The following is a 22,047-nucleotide window of genomic DNA, read 5'->3' on the forward strand; positions in this document are numbered from 1 at the left end:
TTTATCTCATCTACTGTTGCCTTTCCAATACTGGCTCATTCCAAGCTACTCGTGTTTCTAAATTAATACTGGGTTGATAATAAAACAAAAGGATTCTTTTATCTCTGACAAAAAAGCGCGTACAGTCTGTTTCATATAAAAATTTAAGCGCAAATGGACTGCGCAGGACGAATAAAGAAAACACACACCACATGTGCTCACTCACAAATGAATCTTCATTAGACGAAATAGCCTACATGTATACAGAGAGCTCATTGCTCATGTCACAAGGAGTTTCAAATCACAGTGTGGGCATATAATGAAATGGTAATAGTTACCGGTCTCGCATTTTGTGCAGGAAACGCATGGTGATTGCCACGATGGGTGGAGAACCAGTGCAAATATTCCGAGTCAAGGACGACCACGGCGTCGAGTTCAACGAGGCTGAGCTAAAGCACATCCTCTTGGCTGACCACGTGAAAGATCGTCCGGTCGTCGTGATATCGGTCGCTGGGGAGTACCGACAAGGAAAGTCCTTTCTGCTATGCTTCTTGCTGCGGTTCCTCCGAAACATCGGTCGATCCAACTGGATGGATGACGCAGACACCCCACTCCGTGGCTTCCAGTGGCGGCCGGGCAGTTCTCGCGAGACAAGGGGCATCCTGCTTTGGAACGAAGTCTTCTTGGTGAGGATTGTACGCGGTAGCCATGGTAGATAAGTAACTGCGCCTATTTTTCCAGATGAAAAACTCCAAGGGCGAGGAGGTGGCGGTTTTGCTAATGGACACCCAAGGGACGTTTGACTGCGAGTCAACGATGAAAGAGAGCGCCACGATATTCGCTCTCTCCATGATGACAAGCTCTGTGCAGATTTACAACGTGATGAACAACATCAAAGAGGATGATCTGCAGCACCTTCAGTTTTTTGCTGAGTACGGCAGGCTTGCGCAGAAGGTATTTACAAGACCAGCGTGACTTGCCCTTCGAAACAGCTCCAACTGACAACATGTACCGTTGCAGCAAAATGCAACACGGCCGTTTCAGAAGCTCCTGTTTCTGGTTCGAGACTGGAACTGGCCGCACAACTTTGAGTTTGGATCCCGCGGTGGCAGATCGCTAATTGCGAGTCGTCTAGAGATAAAAGAAGGACAAGCTACAGAGCTGAAGACGCTGCGGCAAAGCTTAGCATCTTCCTTTCGGGAAATCGACGGCTTCCTGCTGCCCTACCCGGGAACGAAGGTGAACTTTTTATTTAGGCATCACATGCTTCGGTTCGGTCAAACCATGTCTCGCATTTTTTTATGGTAATCACGGCTTGCTATTTCGTATCTGTTACCGCAAGTACTAACCGTGCTATATATCTCCAACTGTCATTTTAACACGAGGTTGTTTCATGCCGAGGTCCACCAAGACTTCACTGATGTATTTATGTCACGGAAATACATCACTAAGATGCAGGTGACAAAGTAAAAGTGAAAAAGAAGTTCTGTTAAATGAATGACCTGGGAGTCGAACCCACGACAATGGGAGTCGGGCGCTTTAACTGCTGCAAAACTTATGCATGAGTGTCGGTGGCAGAGTTATCGCTATCACTGTGTCACCGGCACTCATATATAAAGCTTTACCAACGCGCCTTGTATTTTCCACATTTTCTCCCTTTCACAGCGTCCTTTTAGGCGTGGGCCGGTGTCACTGTCTTAGAGAGAAGATGCCTCGATGCCAGCGTTCCTTCGTTCAACGGTGGCTACGAGGCGCCCTTCTCCGCGCCGCGGATGCTGTACTCGCGGGCTATTTTTTTTGGCAATGAAGGGAAAGCTATGGGGGCGTAGCTTCTGCACATTTAATTCTATGCCAAGAAGTCCGGCTTGGCGCGCGTCTCGTAACGCTGTGGCAGCGCCTCCTATACTTTTCAATGCCAGTCAGATGCGCCCGATCCGCCCATCACCACCCAGGACCGTCAGGGCTGGGCAAATATACTTTGAAATTGTATCGCGATACGATACAAGATATTCGGGCAAGAAGTATTTGAGATACAGATACAAGATACTCGCGGAATAATTGTATCCGATACGATACTTCCCAATTGTATCTTTAGATACTTCGATACATTTGCAAATTTGCTGTTATATATCTATATAATGAAGCAGCAAAGGCCTACGTAGAAATGTGTTTACTTGAAAATTTCTTAACTGCGACCAGCTTTGTTTAATTTTAACAAAATACCTGTTTGTATCACCAGATACAAATTTTCTTGCTCAAGACGTATTAGTTTCATTTCTAAACGACGTATTGAGATTTCTTCGGCTGCTTAACATGACAGCTCTTTAACTGCTGCGCGGTTAGTTGCTTTTGCTTGACACTTCTGTAGTTTATTGGTGTCGCTGCTCTACTTGGTGACCAGCTAGCTGGTTACCACCTACTTGCAAGTGCCTTCGCACGATGGCGCAAATACCGCTGTGCAGTCTTACCTTGTCCGCAAGCGTATTGTTTTCGTAATACCGCATCCTCCGACAGGTGTACAGCAGCAACAACGTTGGTAGCGGTATTGTTTGTGACGCATCGTGTAAAGACGATGAACTACATAGTCGGTGCTCACAATTGATTGAGGACATAAAACTGCAGTGATTTTTCGTATTTTACTTATCTGCTTGCGTAAAGCGTTCGTTAACAACATATTCACTAACGTGCAATCTTTTACCATTTGTTCTCCGAGAGAACCTGAGCCGCTAGGAAACGTCTCAGACGTACTCTCGGCACAAAACGCCGCAGCTTATCACTGTTATTCACACTATTGCCACTTCGAGCTCTGCTTACTTGCGGATTTGTAACAATAAGAATACCTAAAAAAGGAAAACGAATGTATTTAAGTCAAATAGCAAGGTCGTTCTGTATTAAACAATCAATATGAATAAGTATACAGGGTGTTTCACGTAAGTAGAACCCAATATTAAAACAAACAAGTGGCTAACCGCCGCTGAATGAAACCAAAGGCATTTGGTTTGCCGTCATGTGGCACTCGTTATGGTATGTTTTGTACTAAGCTTAACTGTTTAATTTAATAAGGTCAATTATGCGACATTTTTAATATTCACTTTAGGGCCAACTGCGCTTCGCCACATCGAAGAGCGAATTTAAAAACGACCGACCCAATTTTTTTTGGTAGCGTACATGCTGCGTGGTGAATTTTTTTCGGGCTTTTAGAGAAAGCCCGCGAAATATGAAATAAAACCACGTTCGCAGACAATTACAAAATCACAATGAAGCAGAGAACGTATTTTAGCAGCAGGTTACAAAAGACATATTACAATAAACAGATGGGCGAAAAACTATGCAGAGGACTCGGTAATGTGTGGGATGCAAACGGAAGATAGCAAAGAAAGCACTTGTGCTAACAATCAAGTTATTATTAAAAGAACTTTTCGAATAATTTAGCAGGAAGAACATAGGCACAGTAAGTCAAAATAGATCCTGTTACGTAAATGCTTCTTCTATTGCATCTAACGTCAGCACCGATTGTGGGACGGTTGTTAGAATCTCCTTTGCATGTAAGTCAATCTCATCGTACTATGTAAGTCAAGCTTGCATCCACAAGATCTTTCAAATCGCTCATGTGTGAAAGGCGCGAGACCCAAAGGAGCCCCATTTTTGCATTCTTGAGACATTGCAACGAAGCATCACGCAAGACAAACATCGATAGCGACAGTATAGCGGCATCAGAATTTGTGCGAAAGACGCCGCACGCATTAGAGTACGCAGCAGCGTACAGGGTCTACGAACAAGTGTCATGACATCAACACAACTAAAAAGAAAGAAAACATCTAGAAAAAAAGTATAGGCTGCGCGTAGACGTTCGCACGCTTGTTTTTGTCGCGATGGCTCAAGCGCCATCACGTGACTCTGCTCCATCAATAGGGACGCTTAAAGATCATCGCCTGTGCTCGCTGGAGCGCTCTGGCGGAAATATACAAGAATGTTACTGTCGTTAGTTTTATTCAGGTGGCTTAGTGGCAGCAATATCAGCTTGAGAACCGGATTTCCGGTCGACGTTTATTGTTTCGCACGGCGGTGTTTCTATAGCAGTATCTTGTATCTTAAGATACACGATACATTATTGAATGTATCGGAAATACAGATACAGGTACTCGTTTTGCAAGAAGTATCGCGATACAAATACAAGATACCCAAAGAGTATCTAAGATAGTATCGAAGATACATGTATCTTCGATACTGCCCAGCACTGGTCCACCCTCTCCTCTAGCCCTTTCCTACTCTCCCCCGTCGTATAGCCTTAGTGCCTGCTTTGCGTTCATGGGGGCGAGTAGCCTCTATAAGTTGCCTCACGACGGAAATCAGAGAAGGTAATCTTTTGTGCAGTTGTGTTTCTATCCGTAGGGCGGCTCTTGCATACCTCATCATCACTATGTCGAGTAAGACTTGTTGCTGGGCGAGTTGGTTGAAATCTGTGGGGTACATTTTAGCGCAAACTATGAAAGAAAGCACGGGAAGAGAGTAGGGGAAAGCAGAAAGGTCGAGCGCTAAGCAGAAAGGTTAGCGCTCGACTTTTCTGCTTTCCCCTACTCTCTTCCCGTGCTTTCTTTCATAGTTTGCGCTAAAATGTATCCCATCACTATGTCGGCTGTCACGCTGGCTATCATAGACGCATTGTTTTGAGATGGCGCATCTCCATTCGTGGCGCCGTGCGCGCTAGCAATAAGGACGCGTCACTGCAACGCTGCCGCATGTGCTTGCTTTAAGATGTGTTACACGAGTACTATGAGGTGGCGGTGTCATTGCTTCGATCAACGAAGGAAGAAGTATGAAGGAACCAACCTGGCAGACGCACCATATCCGCCACGAGATCTCGCAGTATCTGGTCTTTCCCGTCACCAAGCGCCACCATCTTGGCGTCGATCAAAGCTCAAGGTTCCGCCTTTCCGTTCCCACATATCTCGCTTACGATCACCTCGTATAAAAAGCGTACACAAAAACAAAAAAAAAATGAGGAGGGGCGAAGCATGTAGGGAAGGGTGTTTCAGCTCCCCTAACATCAAACCTGTGGAGGGCGAAGCATGCAGTGTGCGTCGGTGTTTCCCATACAAAATGACTGCTAATGGGCATTGAGAGACTCGCAATCTGCGTTTAGTTAACGTGCACGCTGCCAATCTTTAGTGTTCAACTACGCTCATGGGAAATCTCGCAGTCGGATTTTTTTAAATCAAGAAACTCGCGAGCAGACGCTGCCTGCGTCGGCTTTGTCTCCTCGCGGACGAGGACACGCTCTCGTTCATTGCGAGCTGGTAGTTCAGCGCTGATCGCAGATAGGGCGTTCCCACAGTCAACGCGCGCCGTTCGCTCTCTCTCGCCACACGGCGAGTACTGAGGCGTTGGCGCCCTCTCTTGCGCTCAAGCAAATGGACTGTAGATGACGATGCCCGTCGACACGCCGAGACTCTAAGGTGCTTCGCCCCTAATCAACGACTAATTTTAGGGGCGAAGCTCCTTAAGGCGGCACCCGTTCGTCCCTCGTAGTCATCGTAGTAGTCCGTAACAAGTCTTACGCTTTGACCTCCAAGGTGGTGCCGGTGGGAGATTTCTCCTGTGCGTTGTTGAACAATAAAAAATTCGCAGCGTGCGCTTTAACTAAAAGCCGAATTCTTCTGTCTCTCATTCCCCATTAGCAGCCATTGGCATGTTCCAGTAGGAAACGTTAGTAGAAGTAGAAGTGTAAGTGTTAGCTAAAAGCCGACTTCTTCTGTCTCTCATTCCCATTAGCAGCCATTGTTTACCTCCAAGGTAGTGCCTGGTGAGATTTCTCCTGTGCGTGATTAAACAATAAAAATTTTGTTCAAAACGCCGTTGATTGATGAAATAAACCAATGAAAGACGCCAGATGTTTTGTAAAAGCAGAACGAAAGAACGCCAGATGTTTTTCTTAAAGTGTAGTAGTAGTAGTAGTTATATGTAGCCACCTCGCCCGATCGTCAACGGGCGAGGTGGACCGGCAACGGCGCGAGGACCCTGCCGTACGAGAGTTAAATCACACTAAAAGACATACTTTGCGGGCGATACACTCTAGTGAGCTTTCAACTTTTCGTCTTAATGTACATGATAAAGAAATTATTTCTACGAAAAACGCAAGGCACACCTTGAGCAATATATTTGGTTTTGGGACGCTAAATGGAACCATGAGGCGATGCGAAGCCGGAGCACTTGCACGATCGCGTTCCGTTGGCTTTCGTTGGGCATGCTACCGACCTCGCGTCGTGGAACGCGCGTCCTGTCTTCCCTCTAGCCTTGCCTTTAATTCGCACAGGGCGAGCGGGGAATGCGGTCGCTCTTGGCGCTCTTTCGCTCGGGAGCGGACTTCTTCCTTGCATTTCACCGATCACAAGTGATAATGAAGGGACCACGTAAACCAACAGTACAATAAAAGTTTGATGTTTAATATATACACGATGTTTCACACTGTTTATATTATGTACTGGGCGCATTTCACGGAAGAGTTTCACGGTTTACAGATGATTCCCTCCGTAGCTTCGCCCCACTCATCATCATTCACCCCGTGGATATGCTGTGATTTTTTTTATGTCTCACGTAGAAAATATGGGCGCAGTTGTGGAACTACATTCACTGGCGGTAGGATAAACACGATTTGGGTCTGTAGCTTTCGCTTCCTTTCCAAGAACAGTTGTCGGCGAGTGCAGCTGTGCTATTTCTTCTCCATTTTGTTTTGAATAAAGTTTCAGTGCTTTGCTGGAGTGGGAGACGCCAGCGGGTAGCGGGATGCCTTCGAGCGTTCACGGCTCAAGCTGCGAGCTCTGCCTCTCGGGTTCCCGAAGCGCTGTGTGCTTGTGTATGCATGAGCGGAAGTATAGGTTACCTAATTATAGCGAGTTTTAGTATAGCGGGAAACGCTTACGTTAGCGTTAGCGTGCGTCTCAACGCTAACGCTAACGCTAAATCCTTGCGTTTGCTCTTTTCCGCTATACTAAAACTCGCTTATGGAGTGCGCGAACCTTACCGTTTCTCTCCTGAAATGATGACGCTTTCCATGAGCGCATATCGAGTATTACCGTTTATTAGGCGCTTTTCGATGCTATCTTTCCGCAGTATTCACCGTACGCTGTGCCCCGGTTTATGTTAACTACTCCACTACCAAAAAATAATAATATTGGTCACTGACTTTAGTCGTCGAGATGGAGAGGTCTACGAGGCGTCCACGTAGGTGCGTCTGCATAAAACGCTGCTTTAGCCGCAAAACACCAGTAGTCATTGTGCAAACTCTCACTTATCAAAGTACACTCAACATTGAACTACGTTTGTAAGATACGTTACATTTTATGCGTTATAACAATTCCTATGACGGAGAGATCAACCATATTTTTCTAAATATCTATGTAAATCTTATTCAAGACCATATATTGCTGATATATATTTGTGCAGCTACGTATTTTTACAGCTGAAGCACAGACAACTTTATGCGCAATTACAAAATAGGTTAAAAAATCATGGAACCACTGTTGTGGCACGGTGGTTACGGTGCTTGGCTGCTGACCACGGTTCGATCCCGGCTGCGGCCTTCACATTTCAAATGCTAGAAGTCCGTATACTGTGCGATGACATTGCACTGTAAAGAACGTCCAGTGGTCCAATGTGGATCAGTGCAGCATAGGACAAACAATCAGAGATGAGAAAAAGAGAGAAACATGAAGCTTTATTTCTTCGAACATTTTAACCTTACAATCAAGATTTCTAGAGCCGTCCACTACGACGTGCCTCGTTAGCGCATCGTGAATACGGTACATAAAACGCGAGATAATAATATTATTAATAATGAATATCACTACTATATTTCAATAAGTAATTTGGTTTAACCGATTACCAAAGCAAACATTTCAGCATGAGATGTTCTATTGGCAACGCCATAGCAGAGTGCATTTGAAAAGCATCGGAATTTATTACAGCATAAGCTGTCACAATCTCACAAGATCCCATTTTGGTAGCGTAATTCTCCACCGCCACCGCCGGCGTGCATTGAAGCTGTCGCTCAATGTGAGAGAGAAAGAAAAGACTTAGTCCGAGCCGGAATCGAAATCAGCCATTCTGAGTGGCAGTCGACCAACATGCTACGGAGCCAGGTTGTTGAAACCGTTTTTGGAAGAACTCCATACAGGCGCATGCTGGGCGTGCAATCACGGTAACAGACGTAATTTCGCATGACAAGAGATTTAAGTCACACGAGGAGTCACTCCATCTGAACTGCGTAACGTGTGCGCGTTTTAAGGCTTTCCACCCTTTACAAGGAGCGCAGCCATAATATATCCTCATCAGCAGCCACGCCATCAATAAAGAGAGCAGGTGCCTGTACAGGGCCTTGCGAACGCCTACAGGGCATATCACTTCTCAAAATGATGAATAATGACGTATTAAATACTTCGCAAAATGATAGCGATTGATGGCGCAGATCGTATCTTGCAACTCCACCTCCAATAGTCGCCCTGAGATAGTTTACGGCGGGCTCTATACGGCGGCTCCTCCTGCTTAGAAAACGTATTTAGAAAACAGACTCGTTTCTCAATTTTCATAAATTTATAATCTGGGTTATATTTGATTGTAACGTCAGGCTTTGCAAATATCTAGACATTGGTGCGTATTATCACCTATCGCGAAAATGTTTCGAGTGGAAAAGGATTTATAGGACCACGTCTGGTGACAGGCAGGAAGCCGGCGCAAGGAGAAACAGTCAAACAGCCTCGGTGCCAACAGCTCACGATCAGCACTAGCGCTTCGCACCAAGAAAGCGTCCCAGTGGCGAAAGCCTTGCTCCTGCACCACTACACGAGAAACAACCAGTTTTGTTTGCATCTCGTGCCTCCGTATTGCCAATATAAGTATTTTATAATACTGGTTGTTCAACGAAGGAAAACACACATTCAATGTGAAGTGCGCAGCACTTTAGGGGCCCGTGCTCTCCTCTTATCTAGTTTCTGTTCTACGTTATCTGCTGTCATCTCATGTCGTCGGTTGGCGTCACGCAGGCAAAACCATCTACATTATAGCTGCGTAGAGTATATTATAGCAAGGTGACGGGAAAGGGAAGTGGGGATGACGAGCAGTGATGTAAGAGTGAGGAGGAGGGAAAAGAGGAGGGGTGAGAGTAAAGCACAGGCTAGCCCTGTACAGTTTAGCATACGCCTGTGTAGGATATTATAGCAAGGGACGCAAAAGGGTAGTGAGGGTAAGGAGGAGTGAAGTGAGGAGGAGGAGCAACGAAAAAGGAGGAGGGGAGAGGGCGTCACTGCATCACAAATGAAGGTTCCTTTTCACGACATGGACGCCAAGCAGGCTACGCGTTTGGAATGGCTGTGATTGCTTGCCCGTCAACGCCAGCGTCGCCGAAGGGCAGGCAAATCTTGCTCGGCACTTCCTACGGCGTTAACGTTTAGTGCATCTGATACGTATTTTTCTTCCTTTTTGTAGGTGGCTCGGGAAACGTCGTTCGATGGGCGTCTTGGAGACATTGATGAAGAGTTTCGGAAGCATCTTCGAGAGTTAGTTGCTTCCGTCCTCGCACCGGAGAACCTGTTGGTCAAGCAGGTTAATGGTCAAACGCTAACGTGCGAGCACCTATTCACATTCTTCAAGGTAAGTATATGCATTGACCATGCAGCATCCCCATTACTAATGGCACCTACTCTTCCAGACTTATGTGGAAATCTTCAAAGGAAGCGATTTGCCGGAGCCGGCATCCGTGCTTCAGGTGAGTAACCGTAATAATACTGAGAATGTTGGTTTAACGTACCATGCTCCTTCAGGCGACTGCAAATGCAACCAATGTTGCCGCCAAGGACAAAGCAAAAAAACATTATATGTCTGCAATGACAAATGTAAGTGAAAATGCCAGAGAAAATTGTCCAGGTGACCCAAATATAACTGTTTTCGTTTCAGCAGAGGCCTCGAAGGAGTCTGTTCAAACTGCACGAGTTTCATCGTCGGAAGTTGACAGAGGCAAAGAAAGTGTTCGATGACTTTCCAAAGATGGGTGGCGAGGAGATGTCATGCAGTTCCATGGAAGTTCTCATAAAGGCAAGGACTAATATCGCTGCTATTTATATTCCTGCAACCACGTGGTCTGAAGCCACACCCAACCATACTGGTCAAACAATTCTAGATCAGAAATAATCACAATCACTGCACTACTACTACTTTTACTACTACAAATAATAATCGATGATTAGTTTAACGTGGCCAGGAACAACCGCAAAGAATTTATTCGGAGGCAAGCAAAAAAGAATTCCTACTAATAACGAATACAATGCAGACAGTCTCTAGGAAAAAAATACAAACTAAAAAGAGCAAACATTAAAAAGAGGAAAGTCAGCACGAGGCAAAAATACAACATAACAGGATAAATATGGAACGAGAACGATAAATTATATATTGCATACAATTCGCAATAGGCGGAAAGACGAAGTAGTACAAATTCAGGGTTGCCACTGACTTTAGAGCAATTGTCGCCAAACGAAGAGCAAAAAGTCGCCAAAAGTCGCCATTTTTTTACAGATTTCGCCAAAAAAGTCGCCATTCTAGATATGTGTGGCATAACTAGTAATAAAAATTTCCACTCACGTATAGCGCCCTAGGATACAGTACTATCCAAGACCCTTAAATTATATTGACGTTTCTCAATACCACTCGTATCGCCCGCTTCAGCATGGCAGTCCATGGTGCTGCTTCCCCGACTAGCCGCAAGATGTGCGTGGTGGCGCAAGGGTGAATGAATGAAACACTCATGATATCCCATCCCTGTCCGCTCGTTTCAAGGGTAAAAGTGTGCTAAACCTTAAGCGAAAACCGCGAAAGCGTTGTTTGTAGACAGCTTTACGTACCCTCATATGAAATAAAATGATTAAAAGGTTTATTGAAGATAACTCGAGAGAATTCTTACAGGAACCGATCATTAGTGAGTCTTACACCTTTTCAGTGTGAACTAATATGATACCGGATGCCACCGACCTTTTCATATAGTCACTTATAATATCTACACGTGTCAATCCAATGCGTTATTAATGAACAGATAGACGATGTAAATGTTATATACCAACTGTTTTCATTGCACACGCTCACCGAGAGCAGTGGAAAATGCCTCAATAAATATTTGTTTATTGCACAAATAGCCGCGTATCCGCCTCTCTTCGCTATTCCAAAACAGCCTTTACGAGCTGAATTGAGGGTACTGCAACGGTGAATAAGTCGCCAAGCTATTCAGAACAGTTGGAGCTTTGGCGGAACAAATGGTCGGAGCACGCGGCCAACCCGTCGTCTAGCTCCTTCAGAAGCGGAACTTTAGAGAAGCTTAAAGCACCTATAGCCACAAACTTATAGTCATACACTGCCCCCTCGCGGTTTGCAATGCAGTCCGCTGACCTAAATTTTGCTGGAATGTCACTGATGGACGTTCGAGTACCTCCTGCACCTACATGAATTGAGGAGATACACACGAGTTACGGGACGAACATACCGAATGACGCTTAATGCGCACATTCTACTCAGGGGTCTAAAACCAAGAAAAATAGAGAGAATGTTGCCGCTCATTCGTTGGGAAGACACTGGGCTCAGGATGCATAACTCAGTGGAGACCTAAGCCGAAAATCGCCAAAAATTCGCCATGTCGCCATTCATAATTTTAGGTCACCATGGGCCTCTCAAATTCGCCAATTTGGCGAAAAGTAGCCACCATTGCCAACCCTGAGTACAATGTCCAACACTATGTGCAATGCTCCCTAGGAAGCAATCACAGTGACCTATAAAAATTATAGAGGTAAAGCAAGTAGAAATTATAAAAGCTTCGTATACTGTGGGCCGTCGGCCATTGGCAGATGCAGCCCCGTATATAAAACGGCCAATGGTATCTGGGTCTCGTACGTGGAATTCAAAAATTAACAGGACTGAGCAGCTCACAGCGCATTACGATACTGTCGCATGGTTTTCGTGAGTGGGAAGCAAGCATGGAAGAGAACAACAAAAAGTCACAGCTTCGCCACAACGGCGAAGCAATGAATGCGATAGCAATAAATTGGAATGTAACGCGAAGAACGGAAAGCAGCTTGAAATTGCCAGCGTGTCGCTCGAGCCCAAAAAATGCACGAAAAGAACGCACACAGGACGAGCGCGAACAGCTATCATGCGTCACAGCTCGACACTTGAAGCGCACAGCTCAAACATAAATCAGGACGCACGAAACGAACGAACAGGTACACACAGGACGAGCACGAGCTAACTCTCACAGTTGTTACTTATTTCTGTTTGAACATCGCGCTCCTTTCGCAAACGCGGCCGCTGCAGCGAGCGAAGTGACCTTCGTACTCTCTGTGACTTCAGCGCGGACATCGCGGGGAAAGCACAAGACATACAACCCCTCGCTCCATACCCTCGGCCGCCCCCTTCTTTCCTCGAGATAAGCGCACGAAGGCGACCACGCCCTGTAGGGCAAAGAGCAACGGCGTTCGCAGGAGCGGGGTGACGATCTTGAAAGCGCGCCACGCGCGCGCATCGCGTCATCTATGTGGTGACTAAGAAAGCATGCTGAAGTAAATGGCGTATATAAATAGCTCGCCGTTAGCAGGCTGAAAGACAGTACTGTTGGTGGCCTAACCGTCTAAGGCCGCGCGCTGCACAGCGAGAGGAAGCCCGTTCGATTGCGCGCGTCGCAAAGTTTTTCTGAAGTATTTTTGTTCGTGGCTTATATATATATATATATATATATATATATACACATATATATATACGGTGCATGACGGCAGCGACGGCGACGGCAACAAACAGCCGAGACAGTCCATATAATTGCTATCACAATAAAGACTTCAGACTGAGCCGCTTGTTGGCCTAACCAGCCCAACGTTCAAACAGCGCAAGGTTGTCGTCATAAGTGTGACAATATAGTGAACAGTCTAGAAAAGAAATAGCAGATCAGGGCGATTTTGTCGGCAGCAGAGTGATCGCAAAGATAACAACAGAACACTGCTTAAATAATATTCAGAGTCATTTCTAACGAAGCGATGATTATATATGCTTAGGAGTCTTTTCTTGAGTCGTTCAATCTTGGTACTGTTGCAATTAGAAATACCATTCTAGATCAAAGGTGCACAGTCTAAGTGGCGAAGGCATACTACGGTGTACAATTTGCGGAAAGGTTCAGGAGAATTGAATTCTCTAGCAATTCTGCAAAAACAGCGTAGAGGACGAACACCCCGCGCAGCAACGTGCTTAGTGTGAGCAGCACACTGCAGTCTCATATAAACAGAACACCAAGATCACTGATTTCACAGCTACTACATAGCGATTCAGAATTATCCCAATGTGAAATGAAAACGACGGGCTTGGAGTTTCGCGAGTGAAACTTGTCATTTTGCTTTTAGCACCATACAGGGACATGTTGCTCTTGCGGCATGCGACAGTCATTACCTCAACAAAAAATGTCATCGGCATATAGAAGGAAAGACGAATGACGAAACAAATGTCATTAATGAAAGCTAAAAAAGGGTGGTGGTTGTAGAAATATTTTATTAGTGAAAATTAACCAAAGAGTTGCAGTGTGAGACACTGCATGCTTGAGTGGCCAGACCCTATTCCGGGACGCCAATGGAGCTGGCCGCTGCCCGAAAAAAGGGGAGTGGGTCTGATACTGACACTTGAGAGACCAGACTAGTTCCCTTGCACAAAGAAAGCGTTTCGCCATTTGCGATAACATAACATGATCTATCAAGAAGATAGCGATGCGGGAGATAGGGAACAGTCAGGCCATCATCAATTTGTACAAGGTAATACACGAGCAATGAATCGCTGACTCCGCTAAAAGGTTTGGTATTGCCACTGTAAATAGTGTCAACGCGGGCTTGCTGAAATACATGCATGGAAGTACAAAGATTTGTAACAGTAACAATAACACCGCGATTACGTCGGCAGCTATCCTTCCTGGACATCGATGTGAGCTACTCTACTTTTTACAGATGTGTCTTACTGCACTAAAGCATCCTTTAAAATATACCAACGTAATGCTTCGCAATTTAAAGGCATCATTCTTTTCCGCTACAAAAGGCTGTCAGTTTTTTCACTTGTTTCGTGTCTGGTCGGGGAACTCAGTTTTAAATTGTTAGTAACGTTCCCGCAGTTAAATTGACTACGACTATGAATTTTCTTTGGCTTCATCATGGCCGGTTGTTGCTGAGAGCACTTCACTGTATATGTGCTCCTCGGAATGCCACATGTGATGGGATCAGTGTGGCTTTGGTTCATATTCCACAGGACTTTTTATTAACCCGCCTCTCCACAGGCACCCATCCGTATTTCCTGGTAGGGCACATAATCGATATCAGTACCCACGGTACCGCAATTTATGTTAGCTCAATGGAAGTCCATGTCTCTATGTTTCTAAAACTATTAGCTTGCAAAACGCTGCTTCGGGGAGAGTTCGAGTTTACTAGCTCTTTCGTGGCGTACTAGAGAGCACGAACGAATCTCGCTGAATAAACACAAAACCGCGTCGTGAGTCACGCACATTTTAATTTTTGTTGCACATGCCCGTAACGAACCCAAAAGAAAACAAAAAAATACAGCATATCCATGAGGTGAATGATGGTGAGGTGGGCGAAGCTCCGGAGGTGATACCATTAATCCTCCGAGAAGTTTGCCCGACAAAATCATCATGCAAACACGTGAGGTACGGTGAAGATCTAGCTCCTGATGCCAGAAACCGCGGTGAGATTATTATCGAACCAAAGCCGATCACACACGTCGCAACTGTGGCCAAACGAATGAGCGAGAAATTCCCGCTCGAACCGTGCGTCGGCTCCTTGAATGTGAGACCGCTGGCGCCGCTTCCCGCGCACGAGCACCATCAAGGTCTGCCAGGCGCCGCGCTCGCTTCGCCGCCGCTCCTCGGGCTCGCCTTTCGGTGTGCGCTGCTCGTAGTGCAGGTTGCGCCGCGGCAGCATTGGCGCCCACCGTCCCGGGATCCGCCAGGCGCCGCGCTCGCGTCGCCCACCAATGATCCGACACGTGCGGCGACGATCCAGGAGACTGAGAGGGGCACTCGTTCCCCGCGCACCCAGGCAGAGCCCGGGCAGCATCAATAGGAGAGTAGCGGCACTTCCACCGCCGTCTAGTGGCGATTCACACAAGCGCATTATTGCACACACTTCTATTAGACCAACGCCATCTAGGAAATGAGACAAGAAATGGTGATGACGACACAGATTGTGTACAGCGCCATCTAGAATATCGTCTCTCAACTGCAGTTTGTATGTACTTCTATGAAACAGCGCCATCTACTATACTGTTCGGGAGATACTGCCGGTTACGCCTTACGCCGGACGCGTGACCAGGTTAGACTAAGAGGAGCTACGCCCCTAATAAAGCTTAGCTACGATGTGCTCATATGCACAGTAAAAGGGCTATGTTCTATTCACATTAAATTCGTACACCGACACCCGACGCACGGCCACATACCCCCAGTCATTTGTTTGTTTCCAAGGCAGGTATTGCCCGAAGTGTTATTCCCCTAAAGATCGCCCTTATGTCAACTCTGCCCACTTCAAAACATACCGTTGCGTAACTTCTTTTAATATTAAACTTAATTAATTCCTACCCACGTTTTTTGTAGAACTTATGGCGGGTAGCAGGCTGAATACTTATTTTCCAGTTAACCTCCCTGCCTTTCCGCGTAATAATTCTGTGTGTGTGTGTGCGTGCGTGTGTGTGTGTGTGTGTGTGTGTGTGTGTGTTTGTGTGTGTGTGTGTGTGTGTGTGGTTATACAATGCTTGACATCTCATTAAATAAAAAATAATGAATATAACAGTTAAGGATATGAATTGAATGGTTGGGGTTACTTTTACTTTTTCTGCACGCGAAAAAATGAAAATTCGGCATGTCGATTTGTATTTAAAGATGGAGATGTTTCGGACCCGTAAAGCGGGAAACATGGAAAGGCATGCCTTTGAAGCTTGAAGATTTTCTGCTTAAGTGTGCTTAATGGCCACATCTTTGCGATTTTGAGCCTGGTAGCGTTATATAGACACGTCGTCAACGTATATCTTAGTTTTCAGACAAAACACCTCAAAGTAACTACGCGGAATGTGCACCTCATTAGGACTTATCATCTGTGTACGCTGTAGCCATAATAAAGCCGTGTAACTTTCACGCACACGCGCTTCTGTAGAAAAGCATGTGAACAGTGGGAACGAGCTGATAGTTCTCAAATGTACTTTCTCTGCGGTTCTTCAATCACCAGAAGAGGTTTCACCTACCGCGTTGCACCAGCACATCTGGATATGCCGCGCTTGCGACGTTGTCGTCTGCGCTAAATGACCCCTGAAGAGGCCCACCCCATTGGAGATTGTGTGTGCGAGGGTCCAGGTTTCAGTTCTTTCCAGCTTCTGTAAAATGTTATGGCAATATTTGTGTGTTACTCTCAGTTCAGGCGTATTTTTATTGTATTATGTGCAGCTCTCAGTAGCCGGCCCGTCCTTTACGTCCCTAGCGTCTGAAGGCCCACCGTGAAGCGGCTACGCTGTGTTAGCGGCCACGATTACTCGCTATTGGCGAAAAAAGAGAAGAGAAACCCGGTGGATGTCGCGCATTGCGCGAATGTATTGCATGCGAAGCAGTCAACGAGTAGCTACCTATGTCTCATCTTTTTTACCTTGGGGCGAGGGTTTCAAGGTGGATCGATGTGTTCTTTTAAAGCGAGTAGTTGTCTTTATCACGGGCTTACCAGAACGTCGAATAAGTGGCGCCTTAAATGAAGTTTATGCTCCGACGTAACGTCGGCACTAAAGTTAGGGTACAGACGTCTGTTCCACCAAAACAAAGTGGTTGTTATCGTCGCATATAAGCAGTGTTCTTTGACGTACGGCACTTCCACGGAGAACAGCAACGCTGGACTACAACTTGCTAGGTGATATGTGGAGTTCCACTCACTCTTATGTTGGTACAGGAACGACTGCAAACACTGCAACCATATTCGATTTTAGGCAAGGAACACCACCGCTGTCGATGTTAGGCAACCGTCACCAGAAATACTGATCTACTGCATTTATTTGCAATTTGTACGGCGTCGTTCTTGGCAGAGGTCGTTGCGGCACGTTTATGAGCGCGTTTCTGCTACATTAACATCGTCAACTATAACAAGTGCTATGTATTCTTTCTGTTTAACCAACGCGAAGCGCCTAAGAAAATTACCTGCTGTTATTTCTCAGTACGTGTTGTCGCGCTGCTAAAAGCGGCAACGTGGGTTCGATTCCTAGCCACGGCAGTCGCATATAGATGGCGGCTAAATGCAAAGAACACCCGTGGGCTAAAGTCTTGCTGGACGGAATAATTTTGCCCATAGTGGGCGTAATTATTCCAGAGTACGAGCACTATGGCGGGCCACATATTCACATCGCAATTCCGGCAGTAAAATCCCCAGCAATAATATTACTGCCTTATAAAACTTTCAATGTTTATTTTCGTGGTTCTTAGGTTTCACTTGCGGCGCATACTCGCATGTCATGGACCACCTGACTAAGAGAAGTGTTTCATGACGTATGCCACGGGCATATCTTATCATTTATGCCGTGACCTGTCAAACTTGTTCGTCACACTCTGATGTCCTACTATGCCAATGTTAGTACATGCTACCTCAAGGAGGCGGTGACGAGAGCTCACAGTCATAGGCGGCTAGATGGACAGTCAAAGTGAGATAAACGGTCAAAGTGCAATTTGTTTGCTAGAAATGTTCATAATAAAAAAAAGATGAAAGCTTTCGAAGAAGCTCGATTTTCAGCGGATCTTCGTCTCCCAGGCAACCAGGCGCATGCACGAAACGATCGCCTTGATGCACTGCGATCAAGCTCTCGCTGCTGCGCAGTGAGGCCTGAGACAGAAGGAAGTGAGTGCCGGAGGTGGTTGACTTGATGAGGTTAGCTAATTAAATGACGCCTTGTTGCGCGCAGGCTTCCTACAGCAAACCTTTTGCTCTTTTCTTGGGCGAGTTCATAATTGATTTTAAAGCGCGAGAGAACACAATCACAAGAAAGGACACGGGACGGTACAGTAATGAGATTAGTACAAAATCTCGGTGTGATTGAAATTGGGCAAGCAGTTGCACTGTCGGCAATGCTCTAAAACTTGCGCATAATCGTTCTTGTTTAGACATAAGGTATGCTCCCTCAGCCTAACATTTACGCACCACAACATTGATGTCGGTCCTATGTACACCCACCCGTTAGAAAGCGGGTAGGTATACGTAGATCCTTCGTATTTCCTTGCCATTCCATACGATATCTCCAAAAGCGCTAAATTTATACACCTTTGAGTTCGTATTAAACTAAGTGCCATTAGTAGTAGTCTGTAATTATAGCCCTTTCTTACGGCGAAAGCTGTAATGAGATCACAACAAGGGCTGTTTTTGGCGCCGTAGTTGTCCGCCGCCGCCATCGCCGGTGTCCGTGACCGCTACCGCGAGAAATAAAAAAAATCCAGGATGGAACTGGGTTCGAACCGAGACCCTAAGCGTTGGAGCCCAGTACTCTACCTCAAAGCCATGCCGGTGCTTGAACCTGCTTTGCAAAAGCACCCTATTCGCCGCGAGATCGGGCTACAGGTGGCAGCACCGTCGCCGCGCTAGTGTGGATAGGCGGTTGTCGGCGCGTATACAAACGTGCACAACAGCGCTTCGTTGTGAGCGATGAGACCCGATTTCCGCCAAACAAAATGCGTCGACTGCAGCTTTGTGGTAATATGTACAATCTTCATTCGCGAATTAATGCACGAAGGGCGCCGAACGTTACAATTATTAGTGAGAGAAGCGCATTCTGCCAACGAACGGGTTGCTCGCCTTCGGCGACAGTCGGTGTTTTCGCAATGGGTGACGTTTTCTTGTTGTTTTATTTTTACATGTGTAGCTTGTGCTCCACCTACTACGCACTGCTGTAGCGCACGACTGAATTAACTATTTACTTCTTGTTCATTTGGATGCTCCTCAACAAAAAGAAAGCCCGTATTCCTGCACGATGAGTTGAAATAGCACTTTGTGCACTGCGTGCTCAAATATTCATTAGCATTTCTTATTCAGTTCTCCATGAAATGTAGGACAGTTTATAGGCTCACTGAGGAAAGCTACGTGGCTGACAGCGCTTTAGCGCTACGGAGACGTTTAACACGCACAGGCTTGTTTTTATTCCAGTAACAGTACACAAAGGTAACTGTACAGCACGGAAATTTATTCGATTGATTGCTTGCACGAGAGTAATGGAACAAAGGTCCGGTTATTTCACGGAACCAAAGTACGCTTTTTCATACGAATAATGCCCGCTGCCTTCTGTCATTCTAAACAACGCAACACAAACGCTCAAGATAATGTAAAGAAAAAAAATCACACCATCTCCCGCTAAAGGGGACCATGAGGCGATGCGAAACAGTGTTTCGGCATGTAGAGCCCGCGTTTCAGAGGTGGGGTGGTTAGGGGGAAAGGGGAGAGGGGAGGGGAGCGGGAAAGTGGAGAGGGGAGGGGAAAGGGGAAGGGGAGAGGTGATGTGGAGAGGGGGAGGGGAGGAGAGACGAGAGGGGAGAGGAGGAGTGGAGATGGGGTGGGAAAGGGAAATGAGAGGGGGAAAGGGAAGGTGAGAGATGATGTTGAGAGGAGAAGGGGAGAGAGGGAGTGTAGAGGGGAAGTGGAGGTTTGCGCATGCGCAGTAAGGGTGGTCACGCCGCACACCACCACCACCACCACCGGATTGAACTCCGCCATAAGATGCTTCACATCTAAAAAAGATGTGGCTTCGCGTGAAATTACTACGACATCATTGTAAACTACGCCGTTTCGATTAATCTTGACCATCAGAGCTCTTTAACGCGCACCTTAATCTAAGTACACGGGTGTTTTTCTATAAATTTCGCCACAAGTTAAAATTGCGCAAGGCAACTCAGTTTTGCGATTTCCGTGTCATTTCATTTTCTGTTCTTTTTAAGGGACAATTTAAGTACCGGATTGTCAGACGTGACTTAAGAGAAATATTTCTCTTTAGTGAGACCAGGACCGTACACAACTAAAGCTCATCGCGTTACGTATAAACAACATCAATCACAACGCTCAAGTACATGCGAGCCTTTTTTTACCGCCGCGCCGCTAAAAGGCTATATTCACATGAGATTTAATACTTCTCATCTTTAAGGCAACGCCAAGTGCACTTTGCAAGGCGCTTGAACCACAGAGCGGCACCTACACTGATATGACTCTCGTGAACGGAGCGTACGACGACCACACACAGCACTCTCGACAAGTGCACTTTCTGATCTTATTACAGTACATATATACAGCCGATCAAGGCCTAATGCTTCTTTACATCGTGTTAGGCATACGTACGAGGGGTTAAAGTTGCACTAACGCAACGGAACACACTGTCATTTCAGGATCTGCATGACGTACGCGCACATGCAAACACAACGGGGCTAGCAGACGACGCACGGAGCAATCCACACTAGGCGCGGTTCAGCCAGAAGCCGCTTGGCGGCGACTCTGCTCGATCTCGCGGCCAATACAAGCTTCATGCCGGGAAGGAACCACATTACCATATGTAATGTAGTGTGGTAGAAGAGTTAAATAACAAACACGCGTCACGCAACGCGAATTCTATAACCAGGCGTCACACAATGCGAATTGAGCAACGAGTGGATTGTTGAATGCTTCTAACCCATTACAAAGGGTTCTGCCAAGTTCGTCTTCGTCATCAGCCACAGCATCAACAAAGTGCACATAATGCCTTACAGGTGTTTCGAGGATCCACAGTACTCCACAGAATGACGAAAAATGGCATGGTTGCTGCTTGTCTACTTGACAAAAAATATGATGAGTTACAGCGTAGTGGGTTCCTCGCAAGTGCACTTCAATTGGTAGCCAAGGAAGCCCTTAAGGCGCCCATTATCCATTTCGTCATAGTCTCAATAAAGTTATTTGCCCCCTCTCTCTCTTTCTCACGTTAACCTATGATATACAGCGTGGTAGGAGAGTTAAATAGCTACCGGGCGTCACACAATGCGAATTACGTAACTAGTGGGTTGTTTAAAGCTTCCAACACAGCGCTAAACCATAATTCTTGATCGTCATCAGCTGTCGCGTCAACAAAGCGCACATAATGCCTTACAGCTGGCACCTCGCTGCTCCGCAGAATGACGAATAATGGCGTGGTGGGTGCTTCCAAACTTCAGAAAAATTATTATTTCTGTCGTGGTGCGTACGTCGCTAGTGCAGTTGCCCCAAGAGAGTTTATAACGGACTCGAGAAATGCCGCTCTTCCGGTTTTCGCTGTGACTATGCTGCGCTTTCCGCGAAGGCCTGGCGTTTTTTTTTTCATCGCATATAGCATAAAATTCAAACGTCATCTTAGGGTGAATTTTTCGCTTTATTGTTCATGCGAAGGCAAACGTATTTTCCGCTTTTCAAGAAAAGTTCTGTGTAAAATTTTGCTTCATTTTCAGAGGGAGCACACACGCAAATATAAGCACGCAGAAGTTGTACGTAACTATCTGATGCGTGTTTTGTGTTTACAGGACCTTGAGGAACTCTTCCAACACTTCTTCAAGGAAGAGGAGGAGATCATCAGAAAAGAGCGGGAAGAAGAAGTGAAAAGAGAGAGGGAAAGGCTGGAGTATGAGAAGAGAGAAGAACAGAGGGAAAGAGAACGTATTGCGGAGAGAGAAAAGTGGGAAGCAAGAGAAGCGGAAATGAAGAGAGAAAGAGAGCGAATGGAAGAGAAGCTACGAAAAGTGGAAGAAGAACAAGCTAGAGAAAGAGAAAGGACAGCAAAAGCTGAGAGTGAGAGAGAGGAAATGAAGAAGAAGATGGCAGACATGGAGAAAGAAGTCGAGGGCACGAAAAGAGCTCAAGCCACCGAATTAATCCTAAATGGAATCTCATGTGGTGTGAGAACGATCTGTGACGTGATAACTGCTGGCAGAGCGCTTGCATCAGGCTCACCAGAAGTATCCCACATGACGCCCACAGGGCTCAATTTTGACAGCAACGGGAG

At 46.1% G+C, this 22,047-nt stretch overlaps 1 protein-coding gene across 1 annotated transcript in view; it reads left to right on the plus strand.

The window, feature by feature from the left end:
* Window positions 1-347: 347 nt before the first annotated feature.
* The window catches only part of LOC119401806 (atlastin-2), a 470,696-nt gene continuing 448,996 nt past the window's right edge, over window positions 348-22,047 (plus strand). Inside the window, exon 1 of the mRNA XM_049418144.1 lies at window positions 348-542. Coding sequence (XP_049274101.1) covers window positions 360-542 — 183 coding nt within the window. The 5' untranslated portion in view covers window positions 348-359. The remainder of the gene's footprint in view (window positions 543-22,047) is intronic.

This window comes from Rhipicephalus sanguineus, chromosome 8 (genome assembly GCF_013339695.2).
Source record: "Rhipicephalus sanguineus isolate Rsan-2018 chromosome 8, BIME_Rsan_1.4, whole genome shotgun sequence".
Taxonomy (NCBI): Eukaryota; Metazoa; Arthropoda; class Arachnida; order Ixodida; family Ixodidae; genus Rhipicephalus; species Rhipicephalus sanguineus.